At 46.2% G+C, this 25,087-nt stretch overlaps 1 protein-coding gene across 1 annotated transcript in view; it reads right to left on the bottom strand.

Annotated features, from left to right (window-relative positions):
- ZNF185 (zinc finger protein 185 with LIM domain) overlaps positions 1-25,087 on the bottom strand; it is a 136,234-nt gene that overhangs the window by 21,309 nt on the left and 89,838 nt on the right. The window contains exons 20-21 of the mRNA XM_074963041.1: positions 21,814-21,912; positions 11,800-11,913 (exon numbers count right to left, since the gene is read on the bottom strand). Coding sequence (XP_074819142.1) covers positions 11,800-11,913; positions 21,814-21,912 — 213 coding nt within the window. The remainder of the gene's footprint in view (positions 1-11,799; positions 11,914-21,813; positions 21,913-25,087) is intronic.

The following is a 25,087-nucleotide window of genomic DNA, read 5'->3' as shown; positions in this document are numbered from 1 at the left end:
CAGATTCATTAAAAATTCTTGCTAATGGGCTTGCAATTTCTTGTGCCAATTCCTTTAATATTCTTGGATGAAGATTATCTGGGCCCCCCCATTTAGTCCCATTAAGCTGTTTGAGTTTCGCTTCTACCTCAAATATGGTAATGTCTACCTCCATATCCTCATTCCCATTTGTCATGCTACCATTATCCCTAAGATCCTCTTTAGTTTTATTAAAGACTGAGGCAAAGTATTTATTTAGATATTGGGCCATGCCTAGATTATCCTTGACCTCCACTCCATCCTCAGTGTTTAGCGGTCCCACTTCTTCTTTCTTTGTTTTCTTCTTATTTATATGACTATAGAACCTTTTACTATTGGTTTTAATTCCCTTTGCAAGGTCCAACTCTACTTGACTTTTAGCCTGTCTCATTTTATCCCTCCATGTTCTGACCTCAATAAGGTAGCTTTCCTTGCTGATCCCTCCCTTCTTCCACTCCCTATATGCTTTCTGCTTTTTCTTAATCACCTCCCTGAGATGCTTGCTCATACAGCTTAGTCTACAACTCCTGCCTATGAATTTTTTCCCCTTACTTGGGATGCAGGCTTCCGATAGCTTCTGCAGCTTTGATTTAAAATAATCCCAGGCCTCCTCTACCTTTAGATCCATAAATTCTTCAGTCCAATCCACTTCCCTAACTAATTTCCTTAATTTTTGAAAGTCAGCCCTTTTGAAATCAAAAACCCTAGCTGCAGATTTATTTTTATTAATCCTTCCATTCAGTTTGAACTGAATTAGCTCATGATCACTTGAGCCAAGATTATACCCTACAACCATTTCTTCTATGAGGTCCTCACTACTCACCAAAACCAAATCTAAAATGGCATCCCCTCTAGTCGGTTCAGCAACTACTTGCTGAAGGAATCCATCAGCTATCGCATCTAGGAAAATCTGAGCCTTATTATTATTACTACCACTCGTCCTCCAGTCTATATCTGGGAAGTTAAACTCTCCCATGATCACACAGTTTCCATTAGTATTTACTTTATTAAAAACATTAAAAAGGGCTCTATCCATATCCAAATTAGATCCCGGTGGTCTATAGCACACCCCAAGCACTATCCCAGGGGAGGCTCTAATAGTTTTCTTCCCCAATTTAATTTTTGCCCAGATGGACTCAGTCATATCCATTTCATTGCTTCTTATTTCTTTACATTCCATCTCATCATTGATATACAGTGCTACTCCACCACCTTTACCTTTATTTCGGTCTTTCCTAAACAGCACATACCCTTCAATACCTGTAGTCCAGTCATGACTACTATTCCACCATGTTTCTGTTATCCCTATAATATCTGGTTTCACTTCCTGCACCAGTAGCTCTAGTTCCTCCATTTTGTTACCTAGGCTCCTCGCATTAGTGTACAAACATCTTAATTTTTGCTGTTTGGCCTCACTCACATTCTGTACCCTATTAGGCACGGTCATTTTACTACCAGTATAACCTATTAGACTTGTATCTACACTGCCCGTCCTACCCATGGTTGTATCCACTCTTACTTCATTTTCTTTCCTCTCAATGCTAAATTCTGGCGTGGAGATAACCTGGACATCTCCCAACCATCTCCCCCTAATTCCTAGTTTAAAGCTCTCTTAATCAGTTGTGCCAGCCTCCATCCTAGAAGTCTATTTCCTTCCCTACTCAGATGAAGTCCATCCCGAGAGAACTGTCCTCTGTCCATGAATGCCTCCCAGTGGCCATACATCCCAAAGCCCTCCTTATAGCACCACTGCCTAAGCCATCTGTTGATAGTCTTAATCTTGTCACACCTTTGTTGCCCTTCTCTAGGAACAGGCAGAATCCCACTAAAGATCACCTGAGCCTCAATTTCCTTAAGCGTCTTCCCCAGCCTAGCACAGTCTCCCTTAATACTTTCCAGCGAGAATCTAGCTGTATCATTTGTTCCCACATGAAGGATAATTAGGGGATTCTCTCCCGCTCCCTTTAGAATCCTTTTCAACCTCAGGTCTACATCCCGTATCTTAGCACCTGGAAGACAGCACACCCTCCTATTCTCTGGATCAGCTCTGGTTACAGGCCTATCTATTCTTCTCAGTAAAGAGTCCCCAGTCACATAGACCTGTCTTTTCCTAGTGATGGTGCTATTCTCCAGTCTATCCCCTGTTCCCTCTGGCTGCAAGTTCTTTCCATTCCTATTCTCCCTTGTAATCCTCTTTAACTCATCCTGTATCCTCCTGGGGCTCATATTTGGTGTAATCTCCATTAACTCTTCCCCTTTTCCTATAGGACTAGCTGCTCTTCTCTTCTTCCTTGCCCTTCCACCTTCAGTGACTACCTGCTGAGCCTCTTCTTCATTTTCCAACTCTGCATACCTATTCTTAAGCTCTATTTCTCCTTCACTAGCCTGTCTTTTCCTCTGCCTGGTTCTTTTAGTCACATGCTTCCACTGACCACTTTCCTCACCCAGTCCCCCCTCAGAATTCCCCAGTCCTGCTTCCATCTGCAAGTCTGAGCTTTTCCCTTCAGATACCTCATGTCTTTGCTCCATAATCTGCTCAAACCCCTTCCTAAACTCTACCAGACTTTCCACCGGCATCTCCAAACCTCGGATCTTTTCCTCCATCAGCTCTATCAGACGGCACTTCATACAGACAAAACTCTTACCAGGTGCCCCCTCCGGGATCATGTACATACCACAGCTTCCACATCCAGTCATCTTCATTGTGTCTTCCGCTACATAGGTCACTCCCACTGCTACCTCTGTATCTGTCATTGCCTTCCCACCTAAATCCTGTTAATCTGGGAAACACAAACCACACCAAAACACCACCACCCACAGCAAAAAACAAGCACCACAAGACAAACTCCCCTTTCAAACTCCCGTTTACAGCTCTGTTTGCTAGCTCCTGTGCCGCTGCAGCTGTCTGTGCCACTGCCTGACTGTCTGCTACCTTTTAGGACCCCTAGTCAGAGAACCCCGCCCCCTAATCAGGGCTCAGTTTCTCTCCCAGCACAAAGCCCCTACAAGCCTCTACACATACAAATACTACCAATACAAAACCAAACACAAATACCCTCTCCTCCAACAGAACTCCCACTCAAACTCCCCTGTTTACAGCTCTGTTTGCTAGCCAATACAAGAAGGGTCGGAATCCAGGGTTCTGTCAGTGACCACTGTAGCCTCCATAGTGGACTGTGTGGGTGGGCAACAGGATGTTCAGCTGAGGGGCCTGGGGCCCAGGCTGGTCTCACTGTCTACTCCATGAGGTGCAGATCTCTGGAAACCTGCCTGGTTTTCTTGAAAGAACAGCAGATACAGCACCTCGCTTTAATGTGCCAAGACCCAAAAAGCAGCACATGTGGGCAAGGGTGTGTGTCACTATTTGGGATAGACACCCTACTGATGGGCAGTGCATAGAGCCCGGCATGCCACAGGTGCCTAGCACTGAAAACATTACTAAATAACTAAAAACAAAATAAAACATAAAAGGAAGTCTAAGCAGGAACTAACTACTAACTATTTCCAGGAAAGATAGAGAGCTAAACTAGAAGAGTAGTCAGTAATAAAAGCCATGAAGTAATCTGCACAGGGAGCTCTGACGCAGGCGGTGAGAAGGAACTGTGGGGGTTGGGTCAGAGCAGCCCTTTTATAGCCTCGGGAGGGACTACAAGGAGATGCAAAATGCGTGTGCCACCCCAATGAGTACTGGTGCAGAAAACTCTGCAGCTCTGGTGCTCTTGGCATGTACACATTGGAGTGGAATACACATGTGCAACCATTCGAAGAAGAAGAGGTATTTCAATATACAGAAATAGGACATAATGCTAACATTGTTCAGAAAGCAGCAATCATGGGGTTGGTCTACACTACAGACTTTATCGGAATAACTATATCGCTCAGGGGAAATCCACACCCCTGAGCGACACAGTTATACCAACCTAAACCCCAGAGCAGACAGCGCTATGTTGGCAGGAAGCCTTCTCCTGTTGACAGAGCTACCATTTCTCAAGGAGGTGAAGTACTTAGACTTTATCTACATTGCCAAGTTTTTTCACAAAAGGCAGCTTTTGGTGACGAAACACTGGAGCTGTACACACTGCAAAGTCAGTTTCGGTGATGGAACTCCTCAGTTTCAGCAACATAATAAAGCCACCTTGACAAGAGTCAGAAGGCTTTTTACGCAAAAGTTTTATCACCAAATTGCCAGTGTTGAAACCACGCTTAATTTTGTCACTGTAATTGGCCTCCAGAAGGTGTCCCACTATGCCCATCCTGACCGCTCTGGTCAGCAGTTTCAACTCCATTGCCCTGCTGCCAAGTAAGCAACTGTCCGCCCATCCCACTTTAAAGCCCTGGGAATTTTTAAAATTCCACTTCCTGTTTGCTCAGTGTGGAGAGCTCACATTGCATCTTCCCAGGTGTCCAAGGTGGCTCCACGCAGCAAATGCTCTCCTGCTTGGAGCAATGTGGAGCTGCTCGATCTGCTCAGTATCTGGGGAGAGGAGGCAGAGAAGTCCCTGCTGCGCTCCAGCCGTAAGAATTGTGCCAGATTGCGCGCAGCTTGCGTGAAAAGGGTTATGATTGGGACATGCAGAGCAAAGATCAAGGAGCTGAGGCACGCGTATCAGAAGGTAAAGGAGGCAAACCGTTGCTCCGGTGCTGCGCTCCAGACCTGCCATTTTTATAAGGCGTTGGACACTATCCTCAGTGGCACCTCCATCTCCACCCCTAAGAGCCCAGTGGATACTTCGGCGGGTCTGGAGCCAGCAAAAGGTGGACATAACCCAGAGGAGGATGTCATGGATGAAGAGGTGGAGACAGAAGACAATGTGGAGCCCATGGCAGGGTCACTTAGTGCTGTGTCCAGTGAGGAGCTATTCTCCACTTCGGAGGTGTCTAGCCAGTCTCAGCAGTCGCTCTCTGGTGAGCAAGAAGCAGGAGAGGGGACCCCTGATAAATGGTTTTGCTTTGGGTAGTGCAGAGATGGGTTGAGGGCAGAGAAATGTGCAAGGCTGGCTCAGTTTCTATGTGCTGGACATCTCCCAGTGCATCTAGGCAGCACAGCAGAACAGGGTGTTGATCCACACCAAGATTTCATCAGAATCCTCAAGAGAGAATTCTAGGAAACTTTCCTGGAGGTACTTGGCAATCCTCTGCCGAAGGTTCCTTGGCAGAGCTGATTTGTTCCTTCCCCCATTGTGGGACATTTTCCTGCACCATTCTGCAATCACTTGAGGAGGGACCAAAGCGGCACACAGGCGAGTGGCATAGGGGACAGGATGGAAGCCACAAGCAAATAGTAGATGCACCCTTGCTTCCCTGGTTACCCTCAGCAGTGAGATGTCTGCTACAATGACCCCCACCTGTGGAAAAGGGTGGGACACCTTAGAATATTGTCCCCCATCAAGTGCCCCGAGACCCTATAATAGTGCTTTTCTTCCATACCCTGGAGTAAACTCACCGTGCTTGGGATGTTTGCTGGCACGTGTGTCTAGGGTCAGCGAGAACATCATTGGTATATTAGCAGCGGTATATTTTACTGAACTGTTTCAATGCTGTATGTATACTCAACAATCATGCTTCTGTGTATTGTTCCTTGTGCTCCTCCAGATCTGTCCTTGAAAGGCACCCCACACACACTGGCTGAGCATCTCAGACGGATAAGAAAGCATCCAAGATGGAGCAAGGAAGATATGTTCAGGGAGGTGGTGCAGCTCTCAGAAGCAGAGAAGAGAATGCAGGCAGTGTTGGGAAAGTGACAGGCAGGAAAGAAAAGAAAATGAGGTGTACAATAGGGATGCAACAGAGAGGATGATAAAAGTTTTGGAGCAGCAAACCGACATGCTGCAGTCCCTCATGCTGCAGACTGAGCACGTGTGCCCGCCCTCCCCTTCAGCACATTCAGAACTCTTTCCCATGCCCTCCCCAAACACCACACGCACATTCCTTTCAGATTTCTGTGAGTTCTCACTTTCCCATGCACTCCACCCCCACAGACACCTTCACAAATGATAGCTGGACTTATGCTCAGCTCTGAAAGTCAGCCCTACCCTGGTACCTCATTCCCATCCCTTCCCTGTCTGTATGTGTGTGCTGTTGGGCTTTTTGTTTTTGTTTTAAAAGAAAAGTTATTTGACAGATAAGCACTCTTTATTTGTTTCCATGCCAGTTATGTTAGCAAAAGGCATCAACAAATAAACAAGCTCTGTAATCTTTTGTTTACATTGAATCCTTGGCCTGAACAATCACAAGTCCTTCCTAGCCTAGTAAAGCTTGACTTCATTAAGCACTGCAGTCCCAAGCATAGTAACAAACATTACTCATTCTCAATTTCAAAGCGTTGCTGCAAAGCCTCCCTGATTCAAATTGCCCCATGTTGTGCCCCTCTAATAGCCCTGTTATCTGACTGCTTAAAATCAGTAGCCCGGCAGTCTGCCTCAGCAGTCCACCGCTGAGCAAACTTTTTGCCCTCACCTTCACAAATATTATGCAACATGCTATGACCATGGAAATATTTTCCTCACTGAGGTCTAACCTGCCATAAAGGCATCACCAGTGCACCTTTAATCTGCCAAACGCACATTCCACAGTCATCCTGCATGTATTCAGCCTATTGTTGAACCTCTCCTTACTGCTATTTAGGTTTCCCGTGTACGGCTTCATGAACCATGGCATTAAGGGATACACTGGGTCTCCCAGGATCACTATGGACATTTCAACATCCCCTATGGTGATCTTCTGGGCTGGAAAGAAAGCCCCTGCTTGCAGCTTTCTGTGAAGGCCGGTGTCCTGAAGATATGTGCATCATACACCTTTCTGGACCACTCCACGCTGATGTCAGTGAAACGGCCACGATGATTCACAAGCACCTGCAACACCATGGAGAAGTATTCCTTCCTATTGATGTACTCCATCACAAGGTGGTCCAGTGCCATAATTGGAATATGTGTGCCATCTATCACCCCTCCACAGTTAGGGAAACCCATTTCTGCAAAGCCCTCCACTATTTAATGCACATTGCCAAGAGTCAGGGTCTTTTGCAGCAGAATGCGATTAACGGCCCTGCACATTTGCATTAATGCAGCCCCAATGGTTGACGTCCCCACTCCACGCTGATTTGCGACTGACCAGTAGAAGTCTGGAGTCGCCAGCTTCCACACTGTGGTCGCCACACACTTCTCCACCATCAGGGCAGCTCTCATTTGGGTGTCCTTGCACTGCAAAGCTGGGGCAAGCTCAGCACACAGTTCCAGGAAGGTGGGTTTCCTCATCCGAAAGTTCTGCAACCACTGCTCGTTATCCCAGACCCGCATAATGATGCAATCCCACCATTCAGTGCTAGTTTCCCAAGCCCAAAAGTGACTTTCCACCGTGTTCAACTGTTCTGTGAATGCCCAAAGCAATCTAATGTTGGCTATATCCATGTCGGACAGCACGTCGGGCAACTGTGATTCCCGTTGATTCTGGAGCTTCAACATGAACTCCACTGCCATTCGCGATGTGCTAGTGATAGCTGGCAGAGCAGTCAAGAGCATCGGATCCATGGGACATTGAAAAATGCCACGAACTGAAGACAGAAACATATGGAATGCTGGGACGGAAAGCAACGCATCGTGGGACGTTGAGCTCAGATCCATGATGCACTGCGATCCCCTCCGCCTTCCCATAACAGCTACCGGCAGAAGGTGGAGAGCTGAACTGTGGGATAGCTACTCACAATGAATTGCTCTCACTGTCGATGCCCCAGGTGTGGATATGCTATGTGGACAGCATATGACAGTGTGAACACACAACACTGATTTTCTTTAAATGCTTTTTGACCATCGACCAAACTCTCCATGAAATAGTTCTGCCAGTGTAGACATAGCCTTTCACTGATGGGAGAAACTCTGTCACTGGCATAGGTAGTGTTTTCACTAAGCACTACAGCGGCGCAGCTGCATCACTGTATGTGTAGACAAGCCCGTGGTTGGCGATCCCGACTTCTCACTTTGCAAAGCTTGGTACATTTATTCTATGGCTCTAGGACTCTCATATCTAGTCTCTCTGGTGCTGCTTCTCTCCTCATAACCTGGGTCAGATCTGCCCAACAACATCTACAGCACTTGGTACCTGAATCATTTTAGAGCGCAGTTCTGTGCACTGATAAAAAATGGCAAAGCAGGGTGTGACAAAGTTCCTCCTCTTCCTTGGTGGGTCCTGCGCTTATTGGCGGATTTTCTCGCCTCAGAGGTTCACAGCAGCCCTCAGTTTGGCCACTTTCATGGCTCAAACCTGCCGTTCACTCAGTTAGCCTCATCACTGGCCAGCATGGGGAAAAGAAGAACAATCCCTGCAGTCTCTGCTGATCCACCTAGTGGATCGGGGAACAGGCCAGAGACCTTCCCTTCTGGTGGAACCCACAGTCCAGTTCAACTCCTCCGGTATCAAGTAAGGAGTTGGGAGGATGGAGGGATGTGGGGAACCCGGGCCCGCCCCCTACTCCGGGTTCCAGCCCCGGGCCCTGTGGATTGCAGCTGTCTACCATGGCTCCTGTAACAGCTGCGTGACAGCTACAATTCCCTGGGCTACTTCCCCATGGCCTCCTCCCAACACCTTCTTTATTCTCACCACAGGACCTTCCTCCTGATGTGTGATAATGCTTGTACTTCTCAGTCTTCCAGTAGTACACCTTCTCACTCTCAGCTTCTTGCGCCTCTTGCTCCCAGCTCCTCGCACGCGCACCACAAACTGAAGTGAGCTCTTTTTTAAACCCAGGTGCCCTGATTACCCTACCTTAATTGATTCTAGCAGCTTCTTGATTGGCTGCAGGTGTTCTAATCAGCCTGTCTGCCTTAATTGTTTCCAGAAAGTTCCTGATTGTTCTGGAACCTTCCCTGTTACCTTACCCAGGGAAAAGGGACCTACTTAACCTGGGGCTAATATATCTTCCTTCTATCACTCTCCTGTAGCCATCTGGCCTGACCCTGTCACAAGGGGTAGTCAATGATTGTTTCAACAGGGGCATTTAAAAGGTAGGGCAGAGCAAGTGACAGAGTGGTCACCTGTGTTTGACATGTGTCTTGTGTTTTTATCTTCCTCTCTCATTTCATTGGGTGGGACTGGGGAGGGAAGGTCTGATGGGGTGCCCACTCCAAACAAGGCCCAAAGGGGTAAATTAGGCCCATTAGCCTACGGGCCACATGTGGAGGAGAGCCAGGGAATGCTAAGGCCTAGTTTGCTGATGAAGTCCAGCTGTGGGAGGAGCTGGCCAGGTTTATAAAGCCAGGAAGCTGGCAACAGAAGATGGCTCCAGGGAAGTTGTCTGCAGTCACTCCCTGGGAAAAGAGAGAGGTATTGGGGCGTTAGAGAGTAGCCTACAGTTTGAGCTGGTATACCCAGAGAAGTGAGGGAACCAGAAGCTGTAGGAAGGAATCCAGGGAAGAAGCAACAAGGGCTGAAGGAAAGCAGACCACTGTTGAAGGTAAAAGGTCCCTGGACTGGAACCTGGAGAAATGGGCTGGCCCAGGTTCCCCTGCCAGCCACTGGGGAAGTGACACCATCAGAACAGTGCTGGCGAAAACTGCCTGAGACTGTTTGTGTGGAAGGACTTTGGGAAATCCCCAGAAGGGGAAAGCACATAGTAACCCAGCCAGATGGCTGAGTCACGAAGAGGAGGCTGCAGTTCCTGGAGTGAGAGGGGCTGCAGTGTGAGACAGGATGGATGAAGACATCGCCAGAGGATGGTGCAACGCCTGGCAGAACTAATCCCCAGGATGGCCAGGAGGAGGCGCCACCTGCATTGAGTGAACCCCATCACAGAGGGGCAGGTTTCTCTCTTGCCCAACAGCCTGTGAATGGGTATAGCTCAAACATGAGTGGGTCCCTTAGAAACCTGAACAATCCCTCTTGGCTCATTCTGCATTTCCTTGTGATGAAGGGCAAGGATCTACATTTTGGGACTGTCGAGTGCATTCTCAGATACCTCGCATCCTAATTCCATTGGTTATTACTGCCTACAGGTACAAAAGTGTGTATGTGTCTGCTCTCACACTAGAGACAACAGGACAACCCCCAACCAGAACCAGGAACTAACACTCTCAAATCTGTTTTCAGTTTCCTCTTTCCCAAAACATCTGGCACCTCTTTGACATAACCAATCCCATTGTCCCAGTTGCCTTTGGAAGGCAGGTTCTAAACTCTCCATATATGGTGAGCCCCCATGGTTAGTGTCTGTGCTAGTGATGGTGTTGTCTCTGGAAAATGACATGGACCTGAGAAAGAAGAGAAGCATGACTTGTGGGAAAGGGATTCAGGAGTTTGCTTTGTGGGACTATAGTCTGAAGTAACTAGCATTCAGAAAACACTTTCATGCTGGAAAAATACACGAGAAGCCTGGAGCCAAAATGGGCTCTAAATCCCAGTTTGTCAAACAGACTCAACAGTCCACATTTCTATGGAAAATAAAAATACAAGTCAAGATTTCTGCCCATAAATGGAGTCACAGCCATAGAGTCACAGAATTTAAGGCCAGAAGGGACCACCAGATCATCTGGTCTGATCTCCTGTATGTCACAGGCCACCAGCACCACCCAGCATCCACACACTATACCCAACAATCAAAATTAAACCAAAGTATAACAGCCCACATAAGAGTAAACTATTGTGTGCCATAGGCAGAGAGTAGGAGACACCAAGATGCATCAGAGCCCGATGCCCCTGCAATGGCAGGAAAATGATTATGTGAGATATAGCCAAATAGTCCTGGCATGTGACCCGGACCCACACACTGCAGAGGAAGGTGAAAACTCGCCAACATCACTGCCAATCTGCCTTGAGGGAAATTTCTTCCCAACCCCATGTATGGTGATCTGTTAGACCATGGCATGTGAGCAAAACCAGCTAGTCAAGCACCTGAGAGAGAATTATCAGTGCCACCTCAGAGCATTGGCCCACTCCATCCGGTGTCCCATCTCCAGCTGTGGCCTACTCTGAAGGAAACCAAAAAATACCCAGAATACATTGGGGTAAAAAAATCCCTTCCTGACCCCTGCAGGTAACCATCTGAAGCCTGAAGCCTGAAATTTTAGGAACACTGGACATGAACCATAAGGGATCCCACCATCACAGGCAATCCCATCATACAATCTCACTCACAAATTTGTCCAGCTCTCTCTTAAAAACTAAGTGCTTACATTGGTAAATATATTCTTAGGTTGTGTATAAGCTTTGGGGCAAATTCCACCCCCAGTTATGCCCAATCAGTGCCACTGAAGCCAATGGAGTTGCAGGGGTGTAACTGAGGCTGAAATGTGGTCTTTCATAACTGGAAGCTGGGAGATGAGGAAAGGGAATCAATCCCTAACTCAGGGTGGCCAAAGTGTAACTAGCAAGGCTACAAACTTCTAAAATGAGAGTCCTGTGGCTCCCATGATCTTTAATTTGGATGCATGGCCCAGAGACTACAAGTCCCAGCATTTCTTGCATATTGGGCCATGTCTCCATAAGCAGATCCCACCTCCATATTTAAGTTGCAGGCCTCTGCACCCAGGTCCATTTTATGCACAGTGGGTGTGACCCTGGGGCTTCTGGCAAGAAGTCAGTGCAGCCCTTGGCTGGGCAATGTTTGGGTACCTCAGGCCTAATCAATGTGAGTGACGGATGATTTCGCCCCTACTCTCATAGAAAATGTACTGTTACCAATGTCAGGCAATGGAGTGAGTATTCCACAGACAGCATCAGCCAGGGAAAGGATTTAATTAGCCTCGTGTGTGGAGAAACTTCAGTGTAAAACAGGGCATGAATTCCCTGTCTCCTTACTGTGCCATGTTCTCGTCAGGCTCAGTGTGCTTTCTAGTGGTAGGAGGCTCAGACTGGGTAGCAGATATGTTCTCATTCTCAGCATCCTCAGTATTGCCCTTCAAGGGAGAAAGCCTAGGGGAGAAAATAAAGAGGTTTTCTTAAGAACATGTGAAAAATTAATATATTGGACTTGTGGAAATCTATTCCAAAAATGGGAACCATCAGGCTGAAAGCTGGAAAAATATTATGGTAGGCTTCAGCTTTTCAAAGTTGCCTCGGAGATTTGAATGCACAATTCCAACTGAAACAAGTGGGCATGAGGTGTTTAAATCCCCTAGCTGGCTTTGAAAATCTGAGCTAAAGGCCTGTTGTTTGTGACAGTCACAGAGGGAAAATATTAGCCATTGGAGCATGTACTTCTGCCAGACGTAGGTTCCTTCCTGCTAGCATTGCTCTGATTCCCTCCACTGACACAAGCCCCACAGAGAAACACGCATATTGAACACAGAATCTAGGCAGTGTCCTTGAAGGCCTGGATAACACTGAGTTACAACTCTGGGCCAAACTTCTGCTACTCACTAATATTCACTGCATCATGCTGATGTAAATGGGTAGAGCTGGGTGAAATTTTTTGGGTAAAAAATGCGTATTTCGTGTCATGAGTGTTCTGAGCCTGATGTGTCATCAGAGGTAATTCCCTGTGAGTCCTAAGGGCCCAGCCAATCCATAAGCAAGGGTCTGACCAGGTGACCCCAAGGCAGGTACATAGGTTCCTAATGGAAGCAGCCACCCAGGCGCTGCCTTCTAATTTTCCTGGAGAATGCTCAACCCCCAGTCAGCCCCATGCCCCTCCCCCACTCCACCCCTTGCCCCAGGGCTCCATCCCACCCTGCCTCTTCCCACCCCCACTCCACACCCACCCCACCTCTTCTCTCCCAAGTGCAGTCTGTCCCCACTCCTCCTCCTCCCTCCCAGCACCTCCTACACGCAGTGTGTAGAAGGCACTGAAAGGGATGGGGAGGAGTTGATCGGCAGGGGCCGCCGGCGGGCAGGAGTAGGGAGGAGGGGAGCTGGCTGCCGGTGGGTGCTGAGCACCTGTTAATTTTTCACCATGGGTGCTCCAGCCCTGGAGCGCCCACAGAGTTAGCACCTATGGCAGCCACTTCAATCTGCCCAGTGTTACTACTTTTTTGGGATACTCCCAGCTGCCTGGTAGTTCTGAGAGACTGCTCCTGCCCCTGTCCCTGCTCCAACCACAGCCAGTTGCCTGGCTGTCCTGACAGTTGGTGACACTGAATTGTTGTGCTGATTTCACCAAACTGTTTGTTTTGGGGGGGGGGAAATTCCAAAAAAATTGAAAGATTTTGTTTTTACATCTTGGAAAGGAAATGTTTTGACTTTTTAGTTTAAAAACATTCCTTCCCCCCTGTGACATTCTATGCCTTGGGAGAATGTACTGTAACCCCCATATTCTTCATTTTCATATAATCGTGATCTCGCATATAAAGCATGACTTGTAAGGTATCAGGGGAAAGGTTTGAATCTGCTGAAAGTCATTTCTCTATCCATATATGTGTATCATTAATTCATATGAAGTTATGAGAACTGTGTTGTATGGTGGTCACTAAAACATGCTGTAAATTGGGAAATCAGCCAGATATTAGCTCCCCAGAGGCTAAGGAAAGTATTAGCTCCCAAGGAAAGTAACCAACGCCCGGGCAGGGTATCAAATAGCCCATCAACAGCCATTGTCCAGCAAGGGAGCTACAATGCTATGACTCACCTGCATGAGGCCTCACCAGGGGAATTGCTCAGCCTTGCTTGGAGAGACTCAGCAATGCCACACAGGCATGCCTGGACTTGTGTTCTACAAGCACATGGACTGAGAGTATAAAACAGGCAGAGTGGACACATACTGGGCCCTTCTCCTGCCCCACCTATGCTGCAAGCAACCAAGACGCTGAGAAGAAGACAAGACTCCAAGACAGGAGATTGGCCCAGGTTTAAGGAACAAACCTGTATATTAAGGACTACAATATCCAGTGGGGTGAAGTGAGCTGTAGCTCACAAAAGCTTATGCTCACATAAATTTGTTAGTCTGTAAGGTGCCACAAGTACTCCTTTTCTTTTCACTTAATCGAGTTGCTGCTCAGTCTAATTAGGTTGAGAGTTCAGACTGCGTGTTTATATTAATTTTATTTTGGTAACCACTCTGACTTGTTATGCTTTGACTTATAATCACTTAAAATCTATCTTTATAGTTAATAAATCTGTTTGCTTATTCTACCTGAAGCAGTGCGTTTGATTTGAACTGTGTCAGAGACTCTCCTTGGGATAACAAGCCTGGTACATATCAATTTCTTTGTTAAATTGATGAACTTATATAACTGGACACTGCAAGACTGGTATAACTGGACACTGCAAGACGGAGGTTTCTAGGGTTGTGTCTGGGACTGGAGATATTGGCTAGTGTGCATGAACAGCCCAGGAGTGGGGGTTCTCACAGCAGTGCAAGGTAAGGCTGGCTCCCAGAGTCAAGGATTGGAGTGATCTAGCAGACCGCCGGTCCGGATAACACCAGAGGGGAACGTCACACCTCCCCACCCCAACTTTTCTAAATTGCCAGCAAATGAACAAATCCTTTATTTACCCAGCTCTGTTGATGGAGTGATGTGGTTTGTTACTCGGGGCGGAAACTGGCCTTTTGACTTTTCATTGGACAATGTCTAAACTTTCATCATCCAAATTGCTCTCCTGTGACATCAGAGTTGGGATTGCCTGGTTATGGCTCATGGTTTAGTGTAAAGCAAAGGGGTTAGAGAGAAATGCATTTCTGTGGTTTTGAGTGGGATAGGAATAAAATAAGATGGAGGAATTATTCAGCTGAGTAACTAACTTTGGTGTATGCATTGTTGTTGTAGCTACATTGGTCCCAGGATATAGAGAGACAAGGTGGGTGAGTTAATAAAAGATATTACCTCACCCACCTTGTCTAGCTGACTTTATGTTAGTCCCACTGATTGATTACCCTCTGTGACACAGAGCCAGAAAGGGTTACACAACTAGCAGGCTAATTGACCCAGATTCAACCTTTAGAGACATATTACTAGATAATGTTTGTGGTTTTGTGTGTTTACATACATATTGTTAGAGGTTAACAATATAACCAAACAGTTCCTGTCTATTGCTGTATTCTGTTAATTCAGAGATCAAAAGGAGATATTAACATTTAAATGAACTGTGAATGTAGTGATATCACTGTCTTGATTTCTCTTTTTAAGTATATAGCAAACCACTTGCAAATGGTGGGAGATAAGCAATTGCCTTATGTTAATCCATGTAGCTAATTACCGGAGATGTTTAGGAAATAGGAGGTTACTTCAAAAACACTATTGTTCACCCAAGGACCTCATGCAGTCAAGACGCTGCCCAGAAAATGTATAAAGGCCTTTTGGGACCTGATCCTTTCATCTCAAATCTGCTTATGCTTCATCAGGGGAAGTTTGAGTCACAAGATTGAGATCTCCGCTTCCATTCTGGGTTACCCTGATATTGAACATTGGACTGAACCTATGGACTAATTCTGAAAGAACTCTTTGCAACTCTAAAGCTCACCATCTCTACTATGAAACTGACCTTAGAACTTTATTCATGTCTGTATGTATAATGATCTTTTAACCAATACTCTCTCTTTTCTTTTTTTTAATAAATTTTAGTTTAGTTAATAAAATTTGGCTATAAGCATGTTTTGGAGTAAGATTTAAAATATTAATTGACCTGGAGGTAATGTGTCCATCCTTTGGGATTGGTAGAACTTTTATATGATGAACAAGATTTTCAATAATCCTCATCATATTTGACTTCGCTGTCTGGGTGAGAGCCCAAAGCCTGAGTTGCTTCAAGGTAACTGTGTTTTCGGCTTCTGGGTAACCAATATGTTATTATAAAAGCTGTTTTGTTGCTAGCTTCATGTACCTAAGCATTAGAATAACCACTGGTTTGGGGGCTTGTCTGCCCCATTCTTTATAGTTTGCTCTAAGTGAGTAATCTTGGCGTTGCCCCCCCCGGGACCCTGGTCACACCAGTTTGTAGTAGATTGTGGCTCTATTACTCTCATGTCTTATCTCTCTGGTGGTGCTTCTCTCTCCACACTCTGTGGCAGAGCTGACAAAGAAGGAGAAAACCCATTAACACAATATCTGAACCACCTGAGGGCTAAGCTAAATGCACAAAGAAAGAGAAGTCGGTCAAGGTCTTGTGTCAATGGGGACCAATTTCAAAATTGTGCTCCAGGATGCCAAGGAACTGACATGGGGACTGATCCTGAAAAGTGCAGAACACCTCCCAAAAGGGACATGCATCTTCAGTTCCCGTGAATTTTCAGTGGAAGTGCAGAGTAATGACTATTTCACAAGATGGGATCAGCACCTTGTAGGCACACGGCTCTAATCCTATTTTAGACACACATCTAGACACATAGCGCTCTAAGTCTGTGACCTTAGATTAAGGCTGAACTTTACAAGGATTCTACTTGGATTTCTGTAGGTTTCCTGGAAATTAACATTATGCTTCTGCATCATGTCCAGCCCCAACTCACAGGACATGAGGGCTATGAATATGGTCCACAGAATCTCTAGGCTAGTGTCCACTTATGGTATTTACTGTGAATTTTGCAGAATGATGATAATTATGTACATAAAAACAGCCATACTGGGTCAGACCAAAGGTTCATCGAGCCCAGTAGCCTGTCTTCTGACAGTAGCCAATGCCAAGTGCCCTAGAGGGAATGAACAGAACAGGTAATCATCAAGTGATCCATCCCCTGTCCCCCATTCCCAGCTTCTGGCAAACAGAGGTTAGGGACACCATCCCTGCCCATCCTGGCTAATAGCCATTGATGGACCTATTCTCCATGAATTTATCTAGTTCTTTTTTGAACCCTGTTATAGTCTTGGTCTTCACAACATCCTCTGGCAAGGAGTTCCACAGGTTGACTGTGTGTTGTGTGAAGAAATACTTCCTTTTGTTTGTTTTAAACCTGCTGTCTATTAATTTCATTTGGTGACCCCATGTTCTTGTGTTATGCGAAGGAGTAAATAACACTTCCTTATTTACTTTCTCTATACCACTCATGATTTTATAGACTTCTATCATATCCCCCTTAGTCGTCTATTTTCCAAGCTGAAAAATCCCAGACTTTTTAATCTCTCCTCAGATGGAAGCTGTCCCATACTTCTAATCATATTTGTTGCCCTTTTCTGAACCTTTTCAAATTCCTATATTTTTTTTTGAGCTGGGTTGACCACATCTGCACGGAGTATTCAAGATGTGGGCATACCATGGATTTATATAGAGGCAATATGATATTCTCTGTTTTATTATCTATCCCTTTCTTGATGATTCCCAGCATTCTGTTAGCGTTTTTGACTGTCGCTGCACATTGAGTGGATGTTTCAGAGAATTATCCACAATGACTCAGATCTTTTTCTTGAGTGGTAACAGCTAATTTAGACCCCATCATTTTATATGTATGGTTGGCATTATGTTTTCCAATGTACATTACTTTGCATTTATCAACATTGAATTTCATCTGCCATTTTGTTGCCCATTCATCCAGTTTTGTGAGATCCCTTTGTAACTCATCACAGTCTGCTTTGGACTTAACTATCTTGAGTAGTCTTGTATCATCTGCAAATTTTGCCACCTCACTGTTTACCCTTTTTCAGATAAATTATGAATATGTTGAATAGGACTGGTCCCAATACAGACCCCTGGGGGACACTATTTACCTCTCTCCATTCTGAAAACCATTTATTCCTACTGTTTGTTTCCTATCTTTTAACCAGTTACTGATCCATGAGAGAACCTTCCCTCTTATTCCATGACAGCTTACTTTGCTTAAGAGCCTTTGGTGAGGGACCTTGTCAAAGGCTATCTGAAAATCTAAGTACACTATATCCACTGGATCACCCTTGTCCACATGCTTGTAGACCCCCCTCAAAGAACACTAGTAGATTGGCAAGGAATGATTTCCCTTTCCAAAAATCATGTTGGGTCTTCCCCAGTGAATTGTGTTCATCTATGTTTCTGATAATTCTGTTCCTTAGTATAGTTTGACTGGTACTGAAGTTAGGCTTACCAGCCTATAATTGCCAGAATCACCTTTGGAGCCTTTTTAAAAAATTGGTGTCACACAGGCATCAGAAGTTGATTTAAATGATAAGTTACCTAAAAAGAATGGCTCAGGTTTGAGAATCTCCCTCACATCCTCCGTTGTGAAGACTGATGTAAAGAATTCATTTATTTTTTCCACAATGGCCTTATCGTCCTTGAGTGCTCCTTTAGCATCTCGATCCTTCATTGGCCCCACTGGTTGTTTGGCAGGCTTCCTGCCTCTGATGTACTTAAAAAAATTTTTGCTACAAGTCTGTCTCCTTTTTCCATCTCAACCTCAGTCCAAGTGTATACATTTTTAATATATAAGGCAACACCTCCTCCATTTTCCCCCTCCCTTCCATATGTTGCAGAACGACATGGATATATCTGTTTGTTAGATCAGTGGTTCTCAAGTGGGGGTCTGTAGCCCCTGGGGGTGTGTGAACCCTTTCAGGGGGGCTGTGGGGCTCTGCAGCTAAAACTCAGAGCTCGAGCCCCAACACCTCCCTTGGGGCTGAAGCCAGGACCTGCGGGGTTGAAGCCCCTATCTCCAGCACCCATGGACAGAGTTGGGAGGCACGGAGGTGTTGCCCACCCTGAAACTACACTGCAAGAGCAGGGCAGTTGCTGGGCAGCTCCACCTCCCAGCACACACCTCCTTCTCTTCCTGCCCCCTGGCCAGGTCGGAGGCTGCTCTGGCTAGTGCTATGAAGCAGGTAGCTGCAGCTTTCCCTCGTCTCCTGTTGCTGCAGGGGGTTGAAGCTGTGTCTCAGCTCCCAGCCCCCTTTGCTCACACAGCTGGAAAGAGCTGCCCGGGTTGGGGGACCTGGGTCTGTGGCTGGCAGAGCCCTCGGGGAACAGGGACTGCAGGGGAGCTCTCCGGGCACACAGTCCCTAGCTACCTCCCTGCCCGCACACAGCCCCTAGTACGCCTCTCCCTGCACCCTGACCTAACCTCCCTGCCTGCACATAGCCCCTAAGTACTCCCTCCCTGCACCGAGCTACCCCCTCCCTCTTCACCCTGAGCTACCCCCCTACCCACACATAGCCCCTAGCTACCCTTCTCCCTGCACCTTGAGCTACCCCCATGCCTGCACACAGCCCCTAGCCACTCCTTTCCCTGCATCCTGGGCTATCCCCCTGCCTGTACACAGCCCCTAGCTATCCTCTGCCCACACACAGCCCTTAGATATCCCTCTCCCTGCACCCTGAGCTGTTTCCAAACTTTTTGAGCTGAGCCCCCCACCTTTGAGATATAATTTTTGGTTCCACCCCCTCACACACACACAACTTAGGCAGGCTGGGTGGCCCGTTGAGGTGAGTTGGGGGTGGAGGTGACGCTCCCCCCACAGACCCCACCATGAGGAGCTGGCTCGAGCCTCACTAGCCCCTGCCCACCCAAAGTAGAAGTCCAACTATACCTACGCCTGAAAGCCTCCCCACCCCAACCCAGAGCCCCGAGTCCCCCCTTCCCCACTGGGCCCTGGAGTTTTTATAGCATGTTGTGGGGGGCCTCAGAAAGAAAAAGGCTAAGAACCCCTGTGTTAGACATATGACAATCAATTAAGTTTGGGGACTGACACATGCATTGTAATACCTCTGGTGGTCACCCTGCTATGACACTACTGCTGACAGCTAACGTAGTCACCTATGTGATATCAACAACCCTTGCTATCACAACCTTTGGTATACCCTACACCAGTGGTTTTCAATCTTTTTAAATTTGTGAACCCCTCTGGAAATCTATTATCTGTATATATAGTTGAATTCTGTTCAGTCAGTTTTCAGTCTAAGTCTTTTGCGGACCCCTTAGATATAGTTTAGATCACAGGTTGAGAATCACTGTCCTACACACTGAACTAGGAGTTCCAGCTCTGCTTCCATGTCTCCCCAGAACAGCTGACTGTGACACTCTGTACCCCAAAGCAACACCCTGGCAACCCCATATGTACCCTGGTGATATAATTATGATATGCTTTGTACAAAGTATGTCTTGTAAGGTATTTTAAAAGTCTTAAACTGTTGAACATTAATATTCTGTTAAATTGTGTGTGCTATCATTGTATGTGGAGTTGACATAACCATACAGCTAAGGGTAGCCCAGAATTCCTCCTTACCTGTAAGGGGTTAAGAAGCTCAAATAACCTGGTTGGCACCTGACCAAAAGGACCAATAGGGAAAGAAGATACTTTCAAATCTTGGTGGAGGGGAAGGCTTTTTTTTGTGTTTTTTATGTGTTCTCTTGGGAAGCAGAGAAGCATCAGGTCAGAAAACTCCTTCTCCTATAAACCATCCTAAAAGTCTCTCATATTACAAAAATTGTAAGTAAAAGCCAGGCAAGGCATGTTAGATTATCTTTTGTTCTGCTTGTGAATTTTTCCTTTGCAGGAGGGAGGTTTATTCCTGTTTTTTGTAACTTTGAAACTAAGCCTAGAGGAAGTTCTGCTGTGTTTCTGAATCTTTTGTTACGCTGTAAAGCTATTTTCCATCCTGATTTTACAGAGGTGATTTTTTACCTTTTTTTAAAATAAAATCCTTCTTTTAAGAACCTGACTGATTTCTCTGTTGTCCTAAGACCCAGGGGTTTGGTTCTGTGATCACTTTGTAACCAATTGGTTAGGATATTATTCTCAAGCCACCCCAGAAAAGGGGGTGTAAGGGCTTGGGGGGATATTTTGGGGGAATAGGAACTCCAAGTGGTCCTTTCCCTGATTCTTTGTTAAATCACTTGTTGGTGAAAGCGTACCTTTCAAGGGCAAAGAATTTGTGCCTTGGGGAAGTTTTAACCTAAGCTGGTAGAAATAAGCTTAGGGGGTCTTTCATGCAGGTCCCCACATCTGTATCCTAGAGTTCAGAGTGGGGAGGGAACCCTGACAAGAGTTACAAAGTTTTGCTATCAAAATATGTTGTGACGTTGGAAACACCCACAACCAGCCTTTCAGGTACAACAATGAAGAAGCCAGATAGTGTTGTTGGCCCATTAAGCGGAATCCACAGCACCAAAGTCTATCACAGGATCTGTGTACAATGAAGACTTCTCAGAGGGAGCACATAAACAATGGACACTGCTTGACTCACATCATAGCAAAAGATCTTTCCAGCCAGCTGGAAGAACCTATAAAGGAGGGGAAGTGACATCATCCTTTGGCCTCACTCCCCCCACAACTCAACACATGGAAACACATCTGGAGAACAAAGACTGAACTGGGGAGGTAGTCCCTGGTTGAAGGGGATTTCCAACCTGTGTATGGAAGATCTGTGACCTACTTGTATTATCTATCAGGGTGCTTGATTAAAATCCTGTCTAGTTTATAAAACTCAGATTGAGATTTTACTTTGATCTGTATGTTTACTACTTATAATAATTTAAAATCTATCTTTCTGTAGTTAATCAATCTGTTTTATATTTTACCTAAAATAGTGTGTTTTGCTTGAAGTGCTTCGGGAATCTGCTCAGTGTACAAAAGCTGATGCATGTCCACTTTCCTTTGTAAAAGTAGCAGATGGGGTAGTAAACTTACACTGGTCAGGCTTCTGACCAGGGCAAGATGGTGCAGTTCTGGGGTCCTATGCTGTGGAGCTGGAAGAATTGGCTGGAGCCTCTCTATTGTTCATGAGTGGCTAGGAGAAGCATTCATGTAACTCAGCTGGGTGTATCCCTGCCTGTGGATATCTGTGTAAGTGCAGGACCTGGAGAGGTTTGCAGCTTCTCACAGCATCACAGTGTGAGAGGGAGCCCAGGTTGTTAAGAGAGAGGGCTCAGCAGTACCCCAGTTCCAGGTTGCACTCTCGGGAACCTGACATACTGACTGCCAATTTTTTCCCATTGTCCTCAGATTTCTTGCGTGACAACACTAAATGCAAGACTTCCCATACCTTTCCGGGTCCAATTCCCCATCCTCCATACACACAGGGATTCCATGTCTTGGGTCAGTGGTAGTAACATTGCTTTCTGTAGAATGAGAGCTGGACCTGCTGAAGAAAGAAAGTCAATGCAGACCGTGAAGAACCCCAGAGATAGGCTAATGGCATTACGATTTGAAACAGCACATTCTTAAGTGATACCTTTCCACAAGGAAAAGTGTACTTGGGAAAAGTGTAAGCAGTGGGAATGAAATATGGAATCTCATTTGGTCAAGGCCTCTTAGTACTGCACATTAATATGGACTGTCTAGAAAAAGCGCTATTATTGTCTGCACAAAACTATATGATATTTGATTATCTATTGAGCATTGGCAGTGTGCTCAGTGCTGTACAATCATAAATGAAGACTGGGTACCTGACAATCTAAATCAAAGTACCGATTCTACTTCCAAGACTTACCAGTGCAATATCCTCAAGATTTTCCTTAGAGTCCTTGTCTAATATAGAATCATAGAATCATAGACGATCAGGGTTGGAAGGGACCTCAGGATGTCATCTAGTCCAACCCCCTGCTCAAAGCAGGACCAATCCCCAACTAAATCATATCACTCAACACAAGAGAAGGTTACTCACCTTGTGCAGTAACTGAGGTTCTTCGAGATGTGTGTCCCTGTGGGTGCTCCACTTTAGGTGTTCGTGAGCCCCTGCACTCATAGTCGGAGACTTTTAGTAGCAGTGCCCAGTTGGGTCGCACATGCATGGTCCCTGCCTTGCGCTGCTGCAGGCAGTTAACTGACACTATGCAACCAACCCCTCAGTTCCTTCTCTACTGCAGAGACTAATAAGAAAACTCTGAATTAGAGGGAAGGAGGGAGGATAGTGGAGTACCCACAGGGACACTCATGATGAAGAACCTCAGTTACTGCACAGGGTGAGTAACCTTCTCTTCTTCTTCGAGAGCTGTCCCTTTGGGTGCTCCACTTTAGGTGACTTCAGAGCAGTGCCCGCCGATGGAAGGAGGGGTTTTGGAGTTGAAGTTGTGACCTCCAATAATAGAGAGCATTTGAAGGAGGTATCAGATGTGCCTGTTGCTCTAAGGCACAGTGCTGTCTAGAGGTAGGGGCTGAGACCCAGGCAGCAACTCTACAAACGTCCAAGATATGTACATTATGCAGGAAAGCCGTGGAGGCTGATAAGGCTCTAGTGGGATGTGAGCAAATCACCATGAGGGATTGGCAGTCACACTGATGATAGCAGAGTTTTGTGTGATTATGGATCTACATGGAAAGTCTTTAGAGATGGTGCTCCTTTTGTTTCTATCCATCACTGAATGCTCCAAAATGCACAAAACTCTGCTATCATCAATGGATGAAGACTCATTGGGAATGGAGACTCCATCCGCCAGAGTTTTTGTTAGGGGAAGTTGATGGTTGGGATGCAGCAACTTGAGAAGTAGACTGTTGTCCCCTCAGGGCCTGTGTGTGCGACCCTGTGAGTCAAATCACTGCTGTTGTTGTGAATACTTTGGCTGGTGGTATCATTGGGATGTAAAGTAATTCCTCTGTTTCCTCTTTGGTTTGGGGTTATAGGTTCCCAAGGATCAGAGAGTCGCTCATGCCTCAGTGAGCGAGCGGAGTGAGTCATCTGTCTTTTTGGCAAATAATTTGGGCTGGCAAGTCTTCTACTGTGGATTGCACCTCTTCGGGGAAGCCAGAAAGATAGAGCCATGAGGCCCTTCTCATTACAGCCACTGTCGACACAGATGTTGCAGCCCTGTCTTCAGAATCAAGTGTTGCAAATTGTTCTCCCTTGTCCTTGGCAATAAAATTAATCAATTTGGACATTTTTGTGTAGTTTGTATAGTTGTATTTTGTCAGTAATGTTGCAGTTGGGTATGCGGAGTGAGGGGTAGCCAAGGAGTAAGCCTTATTGCCAAAACTGATCAAGTCTTTTCCAGTCCTTATCATGAGTTGTGTTTCAGGGCTGTTGCTGCATGGCACATCGCTGGACTGCATCTATCACTAAGAAATTAGGCGCTGGATGCGAAGTCCATGCCCTTTGTTGGTACACACCTCCTGTCGGACCTCCCGCCGGCTGGAGGGGCAGCTGCAGGGGTCCACAGTATGACCCTTACAGGGTCCATCAGTGCCTCATTCATGTGAAGGGCAATTTTTTTTTAAATGAAGCAGAGTTATGCAAAAAGTCCACTAGCCCATGGTGTATCATGGGGACCTCCTCAAGGGAGATGTCTGGAGAGGGCCACCCTCTCAAATAAGCTATGGAACAGTCTGAAATCATCCCCTATATTAGGGGGAGAAGTCATAAAGGTGTCCTCTGTGGACAATGATGGCAAGTGGGTAGGTGATGTCCCCTTCCTCCTCTTCCCCTGGTACCACTGAGGGTTCTGGTACAGAATCATAGAATCATAGAATAGAATCATAGAATATCCAGGTTGGAAGGGACCTCAGGAGGTCATCTAGTCCAACCCCCTGCTCAAAGCAGGACCAATCCCCAATTAAATCATCCCAGCCAGGGCTTTATCAAGCCTGACCTTAAAAACTTCTAAGGAAGGAGATTCTACCACCTCCCTAGGTAACACATTCCAGTGTTTCACCACCCTCTTGGTGAAAAAGTTTTTCCTAATATCCAACCTAAACCTCCCTCACTGCAACTTGAGACCATTACTCCTTGTCCTGTCCTCTTCTACCACTAAGAATAGTCTAGAACCATCCTCTCTGGAACCACCTCTCAGGTAGTTGAAAGTAGCTATCAAATCCCCCCTCATTCTTCTCTTCTGCAGACTAAATAATCCCAGTTCCCTCAGCCTCTCCTCATAAGTCATGTGTTCCAGACCCCTAATCATTTTTGTTGCCCTTCGCTGGACTCTCTCCAATTTATCCACATCCTTCTTCTAGTGTGGGGCCCAAAACTGGACACAGTACTCCAGATGAGGCCTCACCAATGTCGAATAGAGAGGAACGATCACGTCCCTCGATCTGCTCACTATGCCCCTACTTATACATCCCAAAATGCCATTGGCCTTCTTGGCAACAAGGGCACACTGCTGACTCATATCCAGCTTCTCGTCCACTGTCACCCCTAGGTCCTTTTCCGCAGAACTGCTGCCTAGCCAGAAGCTGTGGGGAATTACTGTGTGCTGGGTCTGGCTGTGGCGGGCAGTCCCCTATTGTGTGGGGCATATAACCCATGGACTCCAGTATGGCCATTGGGATGGGAGTGGCATAGGGGGTCCCCATACCACTGTAAGTACCCAGGGACAGCATAA

Source organism: Natator depressus, chromosome 9 (genome assembly GCF_965152275.1).
Source record: "Natator depressus isolate rNatDep1 chromosome 9, rNatDep2.hap1, whole genome shotgun sequence".
NCBI lineage: Eukaryota > Metazoa > Chordata > Testudines > Cheloniidae > Natator > Natator depressus.
Note: the sequence above shows the minus strand (reverse complement) of the source record. Positions and strands in the feature narration are given on the sequence as shown.